The sequence below is a fragment of the Antechinus flavipes genome, chromosome 4, assembly GCF_016432865.1.
Source record: "Antechinus flavipes isolate AdamAnt ecotype Samford, QLD, Australia chromosome 4, AdamAnt_v2, whole genome shotgun sequence".
Classification (NCBI taxonomy): Eukaryota; Metazoa; Chordata; class Mammalia; order Dasyuromorphia; family Dasyuridae; genus Antechinus; species Antechinus flavipes.
The window spans coordinates 18,315,465-18,332,602 of NC_067401.1; the positions used below are offsets into that span (position 1 = coordinate 18,315,465).

At 49.2% G+C, this 17,138-nt stretch overlaps 1 protein-coding gene across 4 annotated transcripts in view; it reads left to right on the plus strand.

Moving 5' to 3' along the window:
- Positions 1–17,138, plus strand: part of GTF2IRD1 (GTF2I repeat domain containing 1) — a 206,019-nt gene that overhangs the window by 76,260 nt on the left and 112,621 nt on the right. For 3 of the 4 annotated variants that reach the window (XM_051991956.1, XM_051991955.1, XM_051991958.1), the window contains exons 4-8: positions 6,624–6,770; positions 9,820–10,003; positions 11,067–11,371; positions 13,489–13,578; positions 15,977–16,060. In XM_051991956.1, the coding sequence (XP_051847916.1) occupies positions 6,624–6,770; positions 9,820–10,003; positions 11,067–11,371; positions 13,489–13,578; positions 15,977–16,060 (810 nt within the window). The remainder of the gene's footprint in view (positions 1–6,623; positions 6,771–9,819; positions 10,004–11,066; positions 11,372–13,488; positions 13,579–15,976; positions 16,061–17,138) is intronic. The other variant, XM_051991957.1, reaches the window with a different exon arrangement.

The window sequence follows — 17,138 nt, forward strand, 5'->3', positions numbered from 1 at the left end:
AAAGTCAGGAGGACCCGAGTTCAAATCCAGCCTTAGACACTTAATATTGCCTAGCTGAGTGACCCTGGGCAAGTCACTTAACCTCAACTGCCTCAGCAAAATATGTATATTTTTCTTTTTTCCAAATATAACAGTATTTAAAATATATTGATATGGGTTATTTGGGTTTACAGAATTTTATATGAGTTGCTAGGAAATCAGATATAAAACTACTAGCTATGTAATTCAATAAGTGTTTATCAATACAGAAAAATAAAATGAAAACATCATTCCAAGAAAAAAATATGTAGGTTTCCTCAGCCTAACTGAGGCAGCTCTGTATCAGTCAACACATAAAAAGAGACAAAGATGGAAGGGAAAAAAATCACAGAAATAGGGGCAAAAAGATTGAAAGAGAAAAAGGAAAAAAAAAAAGGATGATTGGATCGAGAAAAGGTCAGACACACTGTAATATGAGTGTGGAGGATGAGACTCTAGGGTCATTTCTAGGTTATTTTCAAATCCCATCTCTAATAATGTTTGATGACCACGGGCAAGCCAATTTATCTCCCGGACCCTCCGTTTCTTCTTCTGTCAGATGAGAATTTAGACGAGACAATTCTAACTCTGCCGTTCCGCCCAGCGCTACTATGACTGGCATCGTGAGAGTACCAGGGCGGGTAAGAAACAGACCCTGTACTCCAACGGACATACAGGACATACATCATATGGCTAAGATTCTATTTTTAAAATTATCGACATCTTTTATTTTTACACCACTCACATTTTCCGATGTATCTCTCCCCGTCCCCTCCCAGAGAGCCATCCTTTGTTATTTTTATACTTTAATGTGCTATTTTTTCCCCAGTTTCGTATAAAAACAAGTTTTAACGTTTGTTTTTAAAACTTTGAGTCCCGGATTCTCTCCCCTCTTCTTTCTTCCCACCGTGAGCCGTCTTTTATAACAAAGAATCAATAAGAGGAAGACAAATCAGTCTAGAAAAACTAACCAATAGATAGGATGTGTCTGACACGATATATACCATTCCGTACCTGTCGTCCCCCGCCTCTGCTGATGTCCACCCCGGGAGGCTAATCTCACTGCTCTTTGAAGAATTCATCTGGGAAGTGTAATGGAGAGAGATTCAGAGGATTCGGAAATTTCTTCCAATCCCTTCATTTTACAGATGAGGAAGTTGAGGACCAGTGTGTGTGATCTATCCAAGAGCGCACAGATCAGAAGCAGCACAGCTTTCCAATTTTTTTTTCTCCAACTCATTCTTCTTTCCGTTGCCTTCAGAGTATCCCCCCTCTTCTTTGCAGAAGTGGGGGACCCAGGAGTCCAGAGACCAGGGCCCCAATTGCAGCTCTTACATCTGCTAGCTCTGTGACCCCAGCAAGGCAACTCGTGTCTCTGATCCTCAGTTTCCTCATCTGTAGAATGGAGATAATATCATTTAAACCCACAACCCCACAGGGTGGTCCTAAGGAAAATAAACCTGAAAATGCTCAGGAAAAGGGAGCTGATGTCAGTTATATTTTGGGTCTTTGATTGGTCCGGGTCCCCTCTCTCTGCAGGACCCAGAAGATTCTGTAAGTCTTGAGTCTCAGAGAAGGGGCTGACCTTCTCTCATCTGGAAGTCCCCCCTCCTACTGAATTCCCAGGCCCCTTCCCCTCCCGGGTGCTCGGAGGCAGGAGAGTTCCCCGAGTGACTTCTTTGAGCGGCTCCTTCTGCCTGGACCTGCCCCACTCCCCCGCTGGAAGACCGACGTGGTTGGATGGGGCAGGAGGAGGCTCGCTTTCACTTTTTCCACAGAGATCCCAGCGGGTCCAGCCTGGATTTATTTATTTTCCAGTTTTTACGGAGTGCAGCCGAGTGAACTTTTCACCCCAAGCCGAAGCTTTGGCAGGGGACTCTTGGAAAATGGCATTCTCCTGTGGTCGGGCCAGCCCGCGGCCATGAGCACAAATAGAACTCCTTCCTTCCTTCGACCCTGTCGGGCTCCCAGGCGTGTCCAGGCTCTCCAGACTGCGCCTCGTTAGCTACCCTGGGAGGGCTAAGTGAGGGATCATGGGCCTTCCTCTGAGCTATTGCCACTGCCCCACTGGCCAGCCGGACGGTGATGGAGGGTCCTCCCTGCTGACCACCGTCCTCATTGGGAGGTGTCAGCACATCCAACAGAAAGGGATACTGGGGAACTCTTACCAAGATTCCCTCTTTTCCAGGATTAATGATTGCCTTTAAAACATGTTGCTGAATTTAGTAGAAGGAACAGGGGATGTGTGGTCTGGAGACCAGGGTTCTAGTCCAGGCTCAGACATTTATTAGCTAGGACATGACTAGAGAGAAGTGATTTTTAATCTCTCTGAGCCGCATCTGAGAAATGGGCCACCTTGGCAGGAACCTTAGAGCAGTGGGTATAATTAAAGATATTGCATTGTTTATTTTGTTTGTGTTGGTCTAAACCTATAGTTTTATCAGGAGATTTGGATAGTGAGGAAACACTCTCTCCCAATGTAGCTCAGCATTTTCTCTACAACCCGGATAGATACCCAAGGCTCAGACGAGTGATTTACCTTCCAGAGGTCAGAGGTCTTCCTGGCTGCCTCCTACGTTGGATGAATAAGGCTGCAAAAAAAATTAATAATAATAAATAAGGCCCCAAAGAGATTATTCCATCCTGTTCTCTCTAGAAATCAGAATCCTAGAGCTGGGGCTAAAAGGAACTATATAGAAGGAAGTGAATCCATTTTACAGATGAGTACACTGAGGGGAAAAAACCAATTTCTCCAAAGTCACATAGCCAGTACGAGGAGCTGGGATTCAGACACGGGTCTCCAGATTCCAAATCCAGCATTCTCTGCACTATCAGGAATCAGTTAGCAGGGATGTATTGAATGCCTGCTGTGTGCCTGGAGAGTATTCTAGCACTACTTGCAAGAGAGAATTTGATTTAGAGTGGGCTGGCTGGCTTTGGAAGCCATCCACGGGGTTTTCTCTCCCGGGTAACTAAGGGCTTCCCGGTAAGGTTTTTTCCACAAATAGCCTTATTATTATTCCTATTTTATATTTGTGGCTCAGACGCTTGGTCTGTTATAATCATTTTCTTTAGTTGTGGTTCCCCCTCCCACTTGGGTATTTTTTTAATGTTGAATAGAACAGACTGACGTGAAAAAGAGGGTCCCCGGAGCCCAAGCGCCTGAATCTCTCCTCTGCCCACCTTGTCGCTCCACTTTCTCCCTTCCCTTGGGGATTCAGGCTCATGGCCTTCTCCTGGCCCTCCCGCTTCCCGTCACTGCCGAGAGAACTTCCCAAAAGGATCCACGTGTGCAAAAAGTTGTATAGCAGCTCTTTTTGCGGTGGCAAAGTGTGAAGACCGAGTTAGCATCCTGGATGCTTGGAATCAGCCAGAGTCAGGATAAGCAAAAGTCCTTGGTCTTTATTCTTGGTCTTGATGTACCTTTTTCCTCGTCTACTGCCAAAGTGACCCTGGCTTATGTTACTCCACCCCCTAATCCTTCCCACAATTCTTTGTATACACCAAAAGATCGAGCCAGCACAGAATAGTGGGAAGGGCCATTTTCCAAGCATATGCTAATAGAGTATTGTCCAATCGGTAATTAGCCTTAAGTGCTCGGTTGTCCGACTTCAGTGCATCAACTCAGAGTTTCAGCCCTTTACAGCAAAGAATTGGAAATTGAAGAGACACCTATCAATGGGGGAATGGCTGAACAAATTGTGGTATATAAATATAATGGAATACTATCGTGCTATGGGAAATGATGAGCAGGCTGATTTCAGAAAAGCTGGGAGAGACTCCCAGGAACCGATGCTGAATAAAATGAGCAGAACCAGGAGATCACCGTACATGGTAACGCCAAGATTACGTGATCAATTATGATCGACTTAGCTGTTCTCGGCAATGCAGCGAGCCAAGACGATTTCAAAAAGACTTGGGATGGAAAGTGCCATTTGTGTCCGGAGAGAAAATGATGGAGACTGATTGCAGAGCCTTTGTCTTTTTTTCTTTCTCATGGTTTTCCCCTTTTGTTCTGATTTCTCTTTCCAACATGACTCATATAGAAATATGTAAAACATGATTAGACATATTTAACCTGTATCAGATTGCTTGATGTCTTGAGGAGGGGGAAAGGAAGGGAGAGAGGGAGGAAAATTTGGAATTCAAAATCTGACAGAAATGGAATGTCGGAAACTATTTGTAATTGGGAGAAAAATAAAATACTATTAAGTGTGTGTGGGGGGGAGAAATGTAAGGCAAGACATCAGCTAAAATATACTTGAAACAGAGTTAAAGATTAAAATATTCTTAACATTAAAAAGAGAGAGAAAAGAGAAAGAGAGAGAGAAAGAAAAAGGAAGAGAGAGAAAGAAAGAGAAAGAGAGAGAGGAGAGAGAGAAAAGAGAGAAAGAAAGAAAGAAAGAAAAGAAAGGAAGAGAGAAAAGAGAGAGAGAAAAGAGAAAGAGAGAGAGAGAGAAAGAAAGAAAAAAGAAAGAAAGAAAGAAAGAAAGAAAGAAAGAAAGACAGAGAGAGAGGAAAGGAGGGAGGGAGGGAGGGAGGGAGGAAAAAGAGAAGCTTCCTGGGCTATCATGTCACTCTTTTGCTGACAAACTCTCAGTGACTCCCCATTAGTAATGGACTTTGGTTTAAACTTTGACTTACCTTTCCGCCTTCATGAGATCTGTACTCCAACCGAACCTGGCTACTTGCCTTCCCTACCCCACCTCTATATTTTGCTCACACTGTTTCTGCTACTATTCATTTAGTAAATATTTATTAAGTACCTACTGTGTATCAGGCACTATGTTAAGCTGCTTTCCTGTCCATTGTCTTTTTTGATCTTGACTAAGAGTTTTACGGAGTGGGCAGAGAAAGGGTTATTATCCTCCTATTATAAGTGAAAAAAACAAAGTTCGTGGAGATTGCACCTCTTCCCTTTAATGAAAGAGAACTAGGTGGGGGAATCTTGCCGTTAAGATCTGTATTCATTTTTTTTTTTTTTTGATGCTAAGATCTGTATTCAAATTCTGTTTCAGATACTTATTAAGCTCTGTGACCCTGAGCAAATCACCTTATTTCTATTTGTCTTAGATGTCTTATTTGTCTGTTTCCTCATCTCTAAAATGGGGATAATAAGCCTCACAAGATTATTGAGAGGATTAGATATAAAGTCCTTAGCAAACCTTAAAGTACAATTTAACACCAATTTTTGCTATTAATCTCCACTGCTTCTGTTTCTTCCCATTTTAACAGCTCTCCCAGAATTCCTTGAAGATGGAGTTTTTAATCTAAGGTCCACAGGCCCCTTGGAAGGCCCTATTGTACACGGGGAAGTCTGTGAGCTTGGAAAGGGAAAATGACTTTTATCTTCATGAACCTGTAAGCCAAAAGTAGCCTTTCCTTTAGTTTTCCAGTGATGCGATTCCGAGAAGATTTCCCCGTTCCCTAGAAGGGCTGATGGGGGAAGTGGAGAGCCGCTCCCTTGCCTTAGATGCCGGCCAGCGGCCTTCTCCCATCAGAGTCGGGTCCATCTCCTGACTTTGGTGGAGGACCATCTATCTCACTGTCTGTTCATTAGGGGATCCCTAAGGGATCTTCGGCAACCTTAGGGTAACCAGACATTCCCTTTATACATGATCCAAGAATTTACCGCATAAAGACCACAGCCCATGAACCAACTGGAAATCATGGCCGTCTCCTACACTGGCCTAGGGTACCTGGAGAGAAAGTCATTTTTTCTGGATCATATAGCTAATGGATGTCCGAGACTGAATTCGAACCCAGGACTTCCCAACTCTTAAATAAAGAAAAGTTAAGGAGTTAACTCTTTTTTTTTTTTTTTTTTTTTAATAATTACAATTTTATATCGACAGAATCCATGCCAGGGTAATTTTTTACAACATTATCCCTTGCACTCACTTCTGTTCCAACTTTTCCCCTCCCTTTTTCCATCTCCTCCCCCAGATGGCAAGCAATCCTATACATGTTAAATAGGTTACAGTATATCCTAGACACAATCTATGTGTGCAGAACCGAACAGTTCTCTTGTTGCACAGGGAGAATTGGATTCAGAAGGTAAAAATAACCTGGGAAGAAAAACAAAAATGCAAATAGTTTACACTCATTTCCCAGTGTTCTTTCTCTGGGTGTAGCTGCTTCTGTCCATCCTTGATCCATCAAAAGTGAGTTAGGTCTCTTTGTCAAAGAAATCTACTTCCATCAGAATACATCCTCAAACAGTATCGTTGTTGAGGTATATAATGATCTCCTGGTTCTGCTCATTTCACTCAGCCTCAGTTCATATAAGTCTCAAGGAGTTAACTCTTGAAGGCATCTCACTATCCATTCAGAGAATCATAAAAGCAAAAGCCTGGGAGAGAAAGACTTCTCTCCTTTTTTTTTTTTTTTTTTTTTTTTTAACAAAGGAGGAAACTGAGGAAACTGGATTCCTCCTGGTCATTCAGCGAATCAGCAGAGTCCAGAGTCCGGGACCCGTGTGCTTTGTGCAGCCATGAAGGGAGGACTGAATGGAGGGGAAATCAGGGTTGGAGGGACCAGGAGTCCCTGAGTGGGGGGCAGGGGCAGCCCATTCTCATGGTAGCTTCTTGCTTTTTGTCTCGCAGGAGGGCACCAGAGGAAAGAACCCGAGGTGGAAATCCCCAGGAAGGTGCGGGAATGCAACCGGAACGCCCAACGGGTCTCCCCGGACCAGGGCTCGGACGTCTACCTCCTGAGGAAGATGGTGGAGGAGGTCTTTGACGTCCTCTATAGTAAGTGCCTCCCTGTGGGGTGGAGACGGAGCTCCTCTGGGAGCTCCCGGGGACCCTTTGGCTGAGATAGTCTGGATGTGGCTGCCTCAGGCCCGGAGGGCCTTCCTTCCTTAACAAGTCCAAGGAGTGACCGTCATTTATTCAGGGGGCTCCCTTCCTCCCTCACCCCTGGGCAAAAGCCATAGAATCTCCAAGAGAGAAAGAGGGAGCCTCAAAGGCATCGTGAGGTCCTAGAGCTAGAGCCGGAAGAAGCCGCGGAGACCTTTAGCCCCTGATTTTACAGGTGGGGAAACTGAGGCCTTGGAAGAGTAAATGACTCACACAATGTCACACAACTAGTAACCGTCCTGTTCCCTTCTGTCCACACCGCATGGCGAGGACTATCTATTCCCACCCCTCCTTGAGCAGCTCTCTCTCCCTTCTACATCATCCCCGTCATTCCCGGGTTATCCGGCCCTCTTTGTGGAGACGTCCCGCGAGAAGGGAACTTCCTTCCTCCTGAGGTGTCCATCCCACTTACCAATAAGCCTCATGACTGGGAAGTTCTTCCTTATACGGAGCTGAAGTGCGCTTTCCTTCGTGCTCTCCCGAGTCAGCTCTGGGGCAAAGCAGCACAAACGTGACTCCCTTCCCCCATGGAGAGAACCCCGTCGGTTCTCCCCCGGCCCATGTCTGTTCTTCTAGATAGCCCTTCTATCACTCGGGTCATAGGGTTCACTTTAAGGGGATTGAGCTAGGCGAGAGAACAAGATGGCGGCTTCTCCGTATGAGAACGCCCTCTCTGAGTTCATAGCTCTGGAGTGAAAGGAGCCTCTCATCGTCTAACCCAATCCCCCATTTTACAGATGAGGAAACTGAGGCCCAAGAAAGATAAGTGATTTGCTCAAAAAAGCATTGGGGGAGAGTTTGAACCCATGTGCCCCATGTGGGAGCAGTTCCACAGTGCTGCAAAGGCAGAGCCCCAAAGGGCTTTGGAAATCACCTCATCCAACTCCGTCATTCTACAGATAAGGAAACTGAGGCACAGAGAAGGGAAGAAATTCAAATGGGGTACGAGGAGGCCATCTTGGTCTTCGTCCCTTGGCCCCCATGGGAGAGGTCACACTCACTCTGACATTTTCTTTTCCCTCCCAATTGATCTATTTCCTCTCAGAGCCAAGTGCCTCCTTCTTGTAAGGAGCTTGGGCCATGAGGACATCCTGTCTCGGGGCTGGCACTGGGGCAGGAGCACCGGCACTGAAGGCTGGCACTGGCCAGCTGTGCGACGCTAGACAAGGGGCTTCACCTCTCTGGGGTTTCTATACCCATCCCTCCGTAACATGGCCTTTTGGGAATCATCCTGATTCAGTGATTTCTATACAAGAGTCAGGTTGGAGACTCTTGGGTCTGACTTAATTAAAGTGTGATCTGGCCTGGAGAAGGGAAGAGGGAAGAAGGGAGCAAGGCGGGGGGGGAAAGGAAGGAAGGAAGGAAGAAAGGAAGGGAGGGAGGGAATAAAGAAAAGAGGGAGGGAAGAAGGGAGGGAAGGAGGAAGGAGGGAAGGAAGGAAGGGAGAAAGGAAGGAGGGAAGGGAGGAAGGAAGGAAGGAAGGAAGGAAGGAAGAAAGGAAGGGAGGGAAGGAGGAAGGAGGGAAGGAGGGAAGAAAGGGAGGGAGAAAGGAAAGAAGGAAGGAAGGAAAGAAGGAGGGAGAGAAGGAAGTAAGGAAGAAGAAAGAAAGAAAAAGAATTGTGTGAGAGAGAACTCAAAGGCAGCCGCTTATCGGGGCATGTCGCACTCCATTAGGCCGGGCACTGAAGCGTCCCATCAGGCTGCTGGAATGGCTGAGGACGCCAGGAGGGCTGGAAACTTTGGTTCAATCAGTTACAGATAAATGAGTTCTCCCTTCCCAGCCCGTCTGGGCTTCCTCCTCCCCTCCCCCCCACACATACTCTCTGACACACACCCCCTAAGTGGGGGAGGGAGGGAAGCTCCCCAAGGAATCGGTGCCCGTACCCAGGGGCGTTGGCCCTTTGTGGCTCGGTCCATCACGTGCTGGACTGAAGGAGGGGGCCGGAACGCAGGTCTCAGGCCAGGGCCGGGGCCTGAGCTGGCTCCCAGCGTCCCAGCCTTCTCTCCCCACTCATTCTCCATTCCTCCTTTTCCTCCTTCTTCCCCTCTTTCTGTCTCCCTGTCTCTCACATTAATCCAGTGCCTGGCATATAGTGGGTGCTTAATAAATGTTTATTGATCCTGGCACACAATAAGTGCTCAATAAATGTTGATTGATTATTGATCCTGGCACACAGTGGGCATGTAATAAATGTCTATTAGTTGATTATTGATTGATTGACACCAGCCTTATGCTCCCTCCCCCTTTCTTCTTCTTTCTTTCCCCTTCTCTCCACCTCTCTCCTCTCTCCAGTCTGTCTCTCCCCTCTCCCCACCTTCTCTCTCTCCCTGATGCTCTCTGTTGTCAGACTATTCTGTGTGACCTTGAATAAGTCAGTTCAGCTCTAAAGGTCTCAGTTTGCCCATCTGTAATATGAAAGAGTTGGATTTGATTGCTTCTGAAGTCCTCCCAACTCCAGACTCGGGCCCTGAAAGCCTCTCTGGGCCTCGGTTTCCCCATGTGTACGCTGAGGAGCTTGGACTGGCTGATTTCTGCGGTTCAGCGCGCTGGCCCTGTCGCGGGGGTCTCTCCGACTCTCCTGCCCCCTTGGTTCCTGGGGCTGAAGGGGCTGGGAAGGAAATTGGCTTTCCCAGGGTCCCTTCCATCTTTTCAAATGGCCCCGGAGAGCAGGAGGCAGCACGTTCGGGCTCCGACCCTCCATTCCTCCCCCGAGGTAACTTGGGGGTTATTCAGCTGTGAAGTATGTGGTTCCCCAGGGGGCTTGTTAGGTCTGGTTCTCCCTGGATCTTGGCAGCGGGCACGGAGTCAGCAGACGGAGGATCAAGCCCCGGCGCCCCGGGCGCCCAACGGCTCCCCGTGGCTCTGGGCCCAGCCCCATGTTGGTGGTCCCCGTGCCCCTGGCCCTTCTCACCCAGAAGGCCCTCCCTTCCCCCCGCCTAGGTGAGGCCCTGGGAAAGGCGAGCGTGGTGCCCGTGCCCTACGAGAAGCTGCTGAAGGAGCCCGGCTCACTGGCAGTGCAGGGACTGCCCGACGGCCTGGGCTTCCGGAGGCCCTCCGACTATGACCTCAAGGCCCTCATGGCCATCCTGGAGCAGAGCCACCGGATTCGTTTCAAGCTCAAAAGGTGAGTGCCCCCCCCTGGGGAAAGGGGGGCCCCAGCCTGAGGAAGGTGTTCCCTCAGACTTTCTGCTTCAGAAAACTCATGTCCGCAGGGGTCCCTAGCCCGGTGAGGAAGACACAGCCCTTCTTCTCTGTTGGGGGAGGTGGGAAACGTCAGAAATCCCCCCCCCCCCAATCCATGTGGAGGCGCATAATCTGTATCCGTAGTGCTGAGAGACTCAGGCCTCCAGGTCAGAGCAGGCCTTCCAGGCCGGTGAGCTAGCTTTGGGCCAGGTCGGAAGGAACTGGCGAGACACGGCTTTGCCAGAAAGAGCAAGGGGGGCGTTCTGGGCAGCGCCAGGGCACGGGAAGAAGTGCCCAGACTGTGTAGTGGAGCTGAGCAGGATGGTTTGGGCTCGAGAAGACAGAAGTAGGACATAATTCTGGTGAGAGGAGATGGTCATATGGGCAGGAGTGAATTCTGAGCGAGAAGATCTGAAGCCCAGACTCAGGGATCGATCCGATCCTACGAGCACTAGGGAGCCACTGCCGGCTTCAGAGCAGAGGAGAGGAACATGAAATAATGTACGTGGAGAGAAACACCTCAGATTTGGAAGAGCAGGTGTCCCATTTGTGGCAGGATGAGAGAATTAAGACCACTGGGAGGGAGAGGACCTTGTTCTATCACTCTGCGGGTGGCTGAACTTAAACGGAGACTTTCCCTGTCTGGGGGCAGGTCCTGCAAAGGGAAGAGGATGATACCAGCCCCGTCAGAGGATAGGGACAGGGGCCGGATCTAGGATTTATTTGCAGAGGGAATTCCTAGGTGAGGAAACTTTCTCTAGCCGGGGAGTCTGTACCTTCTGAGCAACTCCGGGCCTTAGAGGTGTCAGAAAGCCCAGAGGTCGTGACTTTCCCACAGGATGTGTGAGACGGGACTTGAACCCGGCCCTTCCTGGCTCTCCGTCCGCTTTGTCAGAGCATTGATTAGTGAAACGTACAGAGTTCTCCATGTGTATGAGTTCTCGGTCTGTCACCCTCAGCTGTGCTTTCTTCCTCACCGCTCTCGTTTCTTCCCCCAACTCCAGGCCACCAGATGACAATGGACGGGACTCAAAGTCCAGCGTGGAGCTAAACTGTGTCTCTCTGTTGCCTAAGGGGCCCCGGGACTCTGGCCTCAATGCCCAGGCCCCCAAGCCCACTTCCCAGGACCCAGCAGCCTCCTCCGCAGCCATGACCAACTTCTTGTACAACGTCTCCCTGTCCAACCATGTTGCCATGGACCTCAAGCAGGAGGGCCCGACCGGCCTGCCCACCGCCACCGACCTCCTCCTGGCTCGCCCCGGGGGAGAGCCCAAGACATCAGGTGCCCAGGACTTCTCTGACTGCTGTGGTAATGCTCTGGCCTGTCTCCCACAAGGCAAAGACAGAAGGAGCGGGGATGTCTCCCCCCTTCTCTCTCTCTCTTTCTCTCTCTCTCTCTCTCTCTCTCTCTCTCTCTCTCTCTCTCTCTCTCTCTGTCTCTCTCTCTGTCTCTCTCTCTCTGTTTCTCTGTCTGTCTGTCTCTCTCCCTCTCTCATCCTCAAAGCCTATTGGCTTTTAGCCTGCTGCTTACAAGAATGCCATCATTTGATCTGACTGTTCCTGCTGACTGATGGTTCAATATTCCTCTTTCCTTTCATTGGTAAACTTTCAGAGAAAACCATATTCTGGATACCTCCACTTGCCGTTCTTTTACCCCTAAACTTTCTGCTGTCAGACTTCTGACCTCATTCCTCAGCTGGAATTGTTCTCTCCAAAATTACCCATGATCTCCTAATTGCCAAATCTGGGCGGCCTTTTCTTAATCGTGATCCTCTCTGATTTTTTATTGGTAGTATTTGATATTGTTGATCACTAAGGACACTGATCTCTCCTGATTTTTCTCCCCTCTATCCAACTGCTCCTTTTCCATCCCCTTTACTGGTTTTTCATCCCTCAAGGCTCTGTTCTATGTTCTCTTTTCTCACTATGTTCTCTCAACTAATGATCTCAATCAACACTTATAGTTCAGTTATCATCTCTAAGGAGATAATTCTAGGATATGTCCGTCCAAGCTTAATATGTCTGCTGCTCTCCTGCCTCACCTCTCCAACTACCTGTTGGACATCTCCACTCAACCTCAACATCTCAAACTCAACACAGCAAGCGAGCTCATTATCTTTCCCTGAGCCCCTTCCCCTTCTCCACCTCCCTATTACTCTTCAGGACACCACCGTCCTCCCAGTCACCTTAGTTTCAGCTTAAATTCTTCAGTCTCACAACAGATATCCAGTCTTGCCGTGTCAAACTTCCTAGTATCTCTTGTCTGTACACCATTGTCTCCACTCATCTATAACTGTAGTCCTTGGTTCTCATTTCTTGCCTGATCTGTTGTTCTGGCCTTCTGATTGGTCCCCCTCACTCTACTTTATCTTTCTCTCAGTAACCAACATGATTTTCTAAAGTGCAGATCTGTCACATCTCCCTCTCATGACAGAAGTAGGTCCCTCTCATCTCCAGAATCAAGTCTTTTGTTAGTCTTTTGTTTAAGCTCCATGTAACCTGACCACTTCCTTTCTAGACTCATTAATCCCATGGTTTCCACCATCCAGCCACATGGCCTACTGAACATGACCCTCCTCCATCTCCTGACCCCATGCTTTTTCCCTGGCTCTTCCCCCTGCCTGTCCCTCACCTCTATCTTTCCCTTAACTTTGCTTCTTTTAATATTTAGCTCAAACCTTCTGCTTTTACAAGAGGCTTTCTCAGTGCCCTCGCCAGTACTACCACTCAGTCTCTTTCCATCTATATATCTCACATCTACCTGGTTATTTGCACATTTTCTCTCCCTGTAAGCTGGGAGATCCTTGAGGGAAGGGACGTGTTTGCCTTTCTTTGTATTCCCAGTGCTTGCCACAATGCCTTGCGGATAGTAGGCACTTAATGTTTGTTGACCTCCTGATTGACCAAAGCTTGACTGATAAGTAAATACCCACAAGGGATTTCAGGCAGATGGGAAGAGCAAAAACATCTGAGAGGAAGAGGGAGATCCCCTTGGAGAAAGTGGTACTTAAGGAGGGAGTGTGTACCCAGCATGACATACAGCCTAGGCAAAAGTCCAATATAATTAATTATAATGCCATGTAGGACTAGCATCCAGTATGCTAATTTGCCTAGGATGCAGAGTTGTGTGAGGAAGAATAAGGGAAACCAGTTCAGTAAAAGAGATTGGAGGCCATTAACGAAGGACTTTAAAGACTAAAAAAGAGAATTTGGAATTGGATTTGGGGACAATATGGCGCCCAAGACTTCTTGGTCAAGGAAGTGATGTTTTCCACCTACCTCCCAAGGTGGTGGTGAGGATCAAATGAGATAATATTTATAAAACATTTAGGATGGTGCCGGGTATATAGTTGGCACTTAATAAATGCGTATTTCCTTCTTTCCTTCCCCCTCTCCCCGTATCTCCTTCTACTTCCCCCTGTCTAGGACAGAAATCATCAGTTTCCGGCGGGCCACTCATCCAAAACGTGCATGCGTCTAAACGGATCCTCTTCTCCATCGTCCACGACAAAACAGGTAGGATGGGGTCTGTGTTCTGGGAGCCTCTTCAGGGGCTTGGAGGAGGGCCTGGATGGCCCTGAGGCGGCTGTAAGATCAGGGCTGCCATTTCTCAGCTTGTGTGAGCGGACAGACCAAGAAACAAAAAGCAGGGACGTCTCTTGCCAGCACAGAAGGAGGGAGTGAGGTTAGACCCAAATATCTCCCAGAACAGCAAATATACATAGAAATCTATTAGTTTTATTTATTAATTCAATAGTTTTTTTGGTTTCAGTTTTATTGATCTCTCCTTTTATTTTTAGAATTTCAAGTTTGGTATTTGATTGGGGGAAAACATAGAAATCTGAAAGAGGAGCAGGATGGGGGGAATGGCTAGCACAGACTTAGGTTCGAATTCTGGGCCAACACTCACTAACTGTGTCATCTGGGCTGGTCCCGTAGCTTCCCTGGGATCTCTGAGTGGGATCTCTGACGTGGCTTCCCTTTACTGGAGCAGATTTAAGAATGAAATAGGGTGGGAGATGGCCCAGATTCGAGGTGGGCCACCACGTGGAGAAGCTATTGCAGAGCTATCTGGGGAGGATTTCCATCCGTCAGGGAAGCATTGGCTCAGGACCCCTCCCCACCAAGCAGTTCTAAGGACCTAGGACCTCATGGAAGTGAGTCCTCCCAGGACTGGCTCCTGGAACCAGAGGGAGCCCTTCTCCTCTTCTCAGCCCTCGCCCTGCCTGACTTGGGTTACTATGGCAGCAGAGGAGTAGGGGATTCCCGTTCTGACTGAAGAGGGATGAAAATGTACCTTCCTTTCTATATAGACACAAGACGCAATGGGCGCACCGTCATGCGCTCCATCAGAGGCGGTTTCTGTGTCTTTTGGTTTTGTTAACGGATTTTCTTTGTTACGAGAGGTGGCGCATTTATAAGTGGGAGGGTGAGGAACGTGTCTCTAAATGTGAAACTGGAAATGTGGCTCCCCAGCGGGGAGGGAAGGACAAGAGTCAAGAGCTGCTTTTCAGGGGGTCCTTTTTCCCAGCGGCCATCACCAAGCCCAGGAAGTCATTACCTACCAATGATCTGACCCTGTATTTTCAAGGTGTCATACGAAGAAAAAGACCCCGCCTTGAGCCCTGCCCTCCGGGGGCCTTTGGTCTAGTGGGGGGAGGGGGCTGTACCATGGAATGGGGGCCAAGTAGGACCATTCAGACCTATACGGGGCTGGAAAAAAGCTCTCAAATGAGATCCCATGGCAGAAAGCACTGGGTTGGGCCTAATGTAGCCCAGAATGGCCGCTCTTATTGTGATTGTTGTGATCATCTGCCTCGGCCCTTGGGGATGATTAAGCACTGAGTGCATGGAAGGGCCTCCCTGTCCATCAGGATCATCATTGAGGGCCCTCCTCTAGGGAGGTTTCTAGGTGGGGCAGGAATTCTGGGAGTCATTTGATTAACAGGACAACAATATCTGGGCTAGATTAGGCTCATTGGGCATTGGAGGGAGGAGGTGGGGATGGTGGTGGGCAGAGGGGCCTGGGAAGGGAGGGACGGCTGAGCAGTTTGGCGAAAGGGAAAGTCCCTCACTGACTCCTGAGTCAGGAGATGGGTTCAAGTCCTGACTTTGATTCTCTCTCTATGAATAATTTGGGGAAGGACGCTTTATCTGCCTGGGCCTCGTTTGTAGAATAAGAGGAGTGGACTAGATAGGGGCTGGTTCCACACCAGTGATCCTGTAACTTCAGTTATAGGATGATCTCTAATAACCTCAGTTTTCCTCATCTGTAAAATGAGACAGTTAGACCAAAAACTGCTGAAATCCCTCCCAGCCTAAGATCTCAGGTCCTCTCGATAGCATGTTGTCACTGCTATGTCAATTACAGGAAAATCCCTTATAACCTCAGTTTTCCTCATCTGTAAAATGAGACAATTGGACAGAAGTTGCCGAGGTCCCTCCCAGCCTAAGCTCTCAGGTCCTCTCGATAGCATGTTATCACTAACATGTCAATTATATGAGGTTCTCTTATAACCTCAGTTTTCCTCATCTGTAAAATGAGGCAATTGGACAGAAGCTGCCGCGGTCCCTCCCAGTTAACTCTCAGGCCCTCTGGATGGCATGTGTCACTGCCACGGTACAGCCCTCCAAGAGGTCGGTGACTGGCCGGCCGAGGGCCCGAGCTCCTGAGTCTCCCTCCTTTGTCCCGGGAGAGGCTGGGGGAAGGGCAGTGGGTCATAAGCAGAGGAGGTCCCAGGGGAAGCGCGGACTAACTGTAAGAGGGAAGACCCTCCCCGGTGACACGGGGACCCGGCGGAGCCCAGGATGTGCATCCATCCCTTGTGGCTCGCGCTGCACGTTGGATGGGGGAGGGGATGCGGGCCAGGCACCATATGGACACGTCTTATTTCTGATTTTTGTGTTTTGATAGAGAAATGGGACAGTTTTATAAAAGAAACCGAAGATATCAACACCCTGAGGGAGTGTGTGCAGATCCTGTTTAACAGCAGATATGGTGAGTGGGAGTTGAAATCCCATTATGCAAACGCAAGCCCGTGTTTTGCATATCATTAAGCTGCAATCATTTTTGTTCCCTAACACGGCAGCAGGAGCCATATGCTGGAGCACCCCACTCTTTCTGCACGGCTGCCATCGCCGCTCCGACTCTCACCACGTCTCGGGAAGGTTATGTCAATATTTCCCTTCCAGATCCCGCAGGCAGAGAGATTGAGAGCCGGGGCCCAAAAGTGGCTAGGAGGCTGGCGGGCGGAGGCAGCAGGTGCGCTTGGCTCCAGGAGCCAGGCCGGGGAAGGGGGGCGCCCCACGGCCAAGAACCAGTCTTGGTGCCCGGGGTAGACGGAGGAGGCCGCAGGGGCCCAGGAGAGCCAGCTCCCTGGCATCGGGCCCGGACGCTCCTCCACCTCCCGGCACGTCCCTGGAACCGACACTTTTGCCGACTTTGTAGATCACCTCCTCGGCCCTCGGGGAAGTTCTGTACTGGATCGGCACCCTCCTGCCGGTGAGGCCCGCGGTGGGAAGCCATCCTTCTGGTTCTTCCACTTTCCGTGACGGGTGGGCCGAGGGCACGGGGTCTCTGTAGTTCTCTGCCCGCGCTCTGTAAGCGACCTTCCCGAGCCCCGAGAGCGACGGGCCTTTCCTGGGTCTCCTCCCACCGTCCCCACCATGTGGCCTGTCACACTTCCCCGCGACTTTGTACGGCTTCTTTCACTCTTCCCATGCTCCGTTTGAATAATAATTCCAGCCCTGCCTACCTTAAAACACTGTTGTAGGGGAGAGTGAGATGCTACATGTAAAGTACTTGGCAGTCCCCGAAGCGCTGGGAAACGCTATTTTTAGTCCATAAATGTGGGTGATGGTGAGGATGCCGAGGCATCGATGGAAGGCCATTCCTGAGGCGGGGGGGCCGGAGTCCGAGGGGACCAGAAGCCAGGGGCATCGTCTGGAGGGCGCGTCGGGGTCCCCTTTGACCGTGGCCTGGCCCTGGACCCAGAATCACGGCTCCAATGTGTAGGATTCGAAAGGATACCCGTGACACTGGAACATGACGAGTAAAATAGTTTTAAAAACCCAGT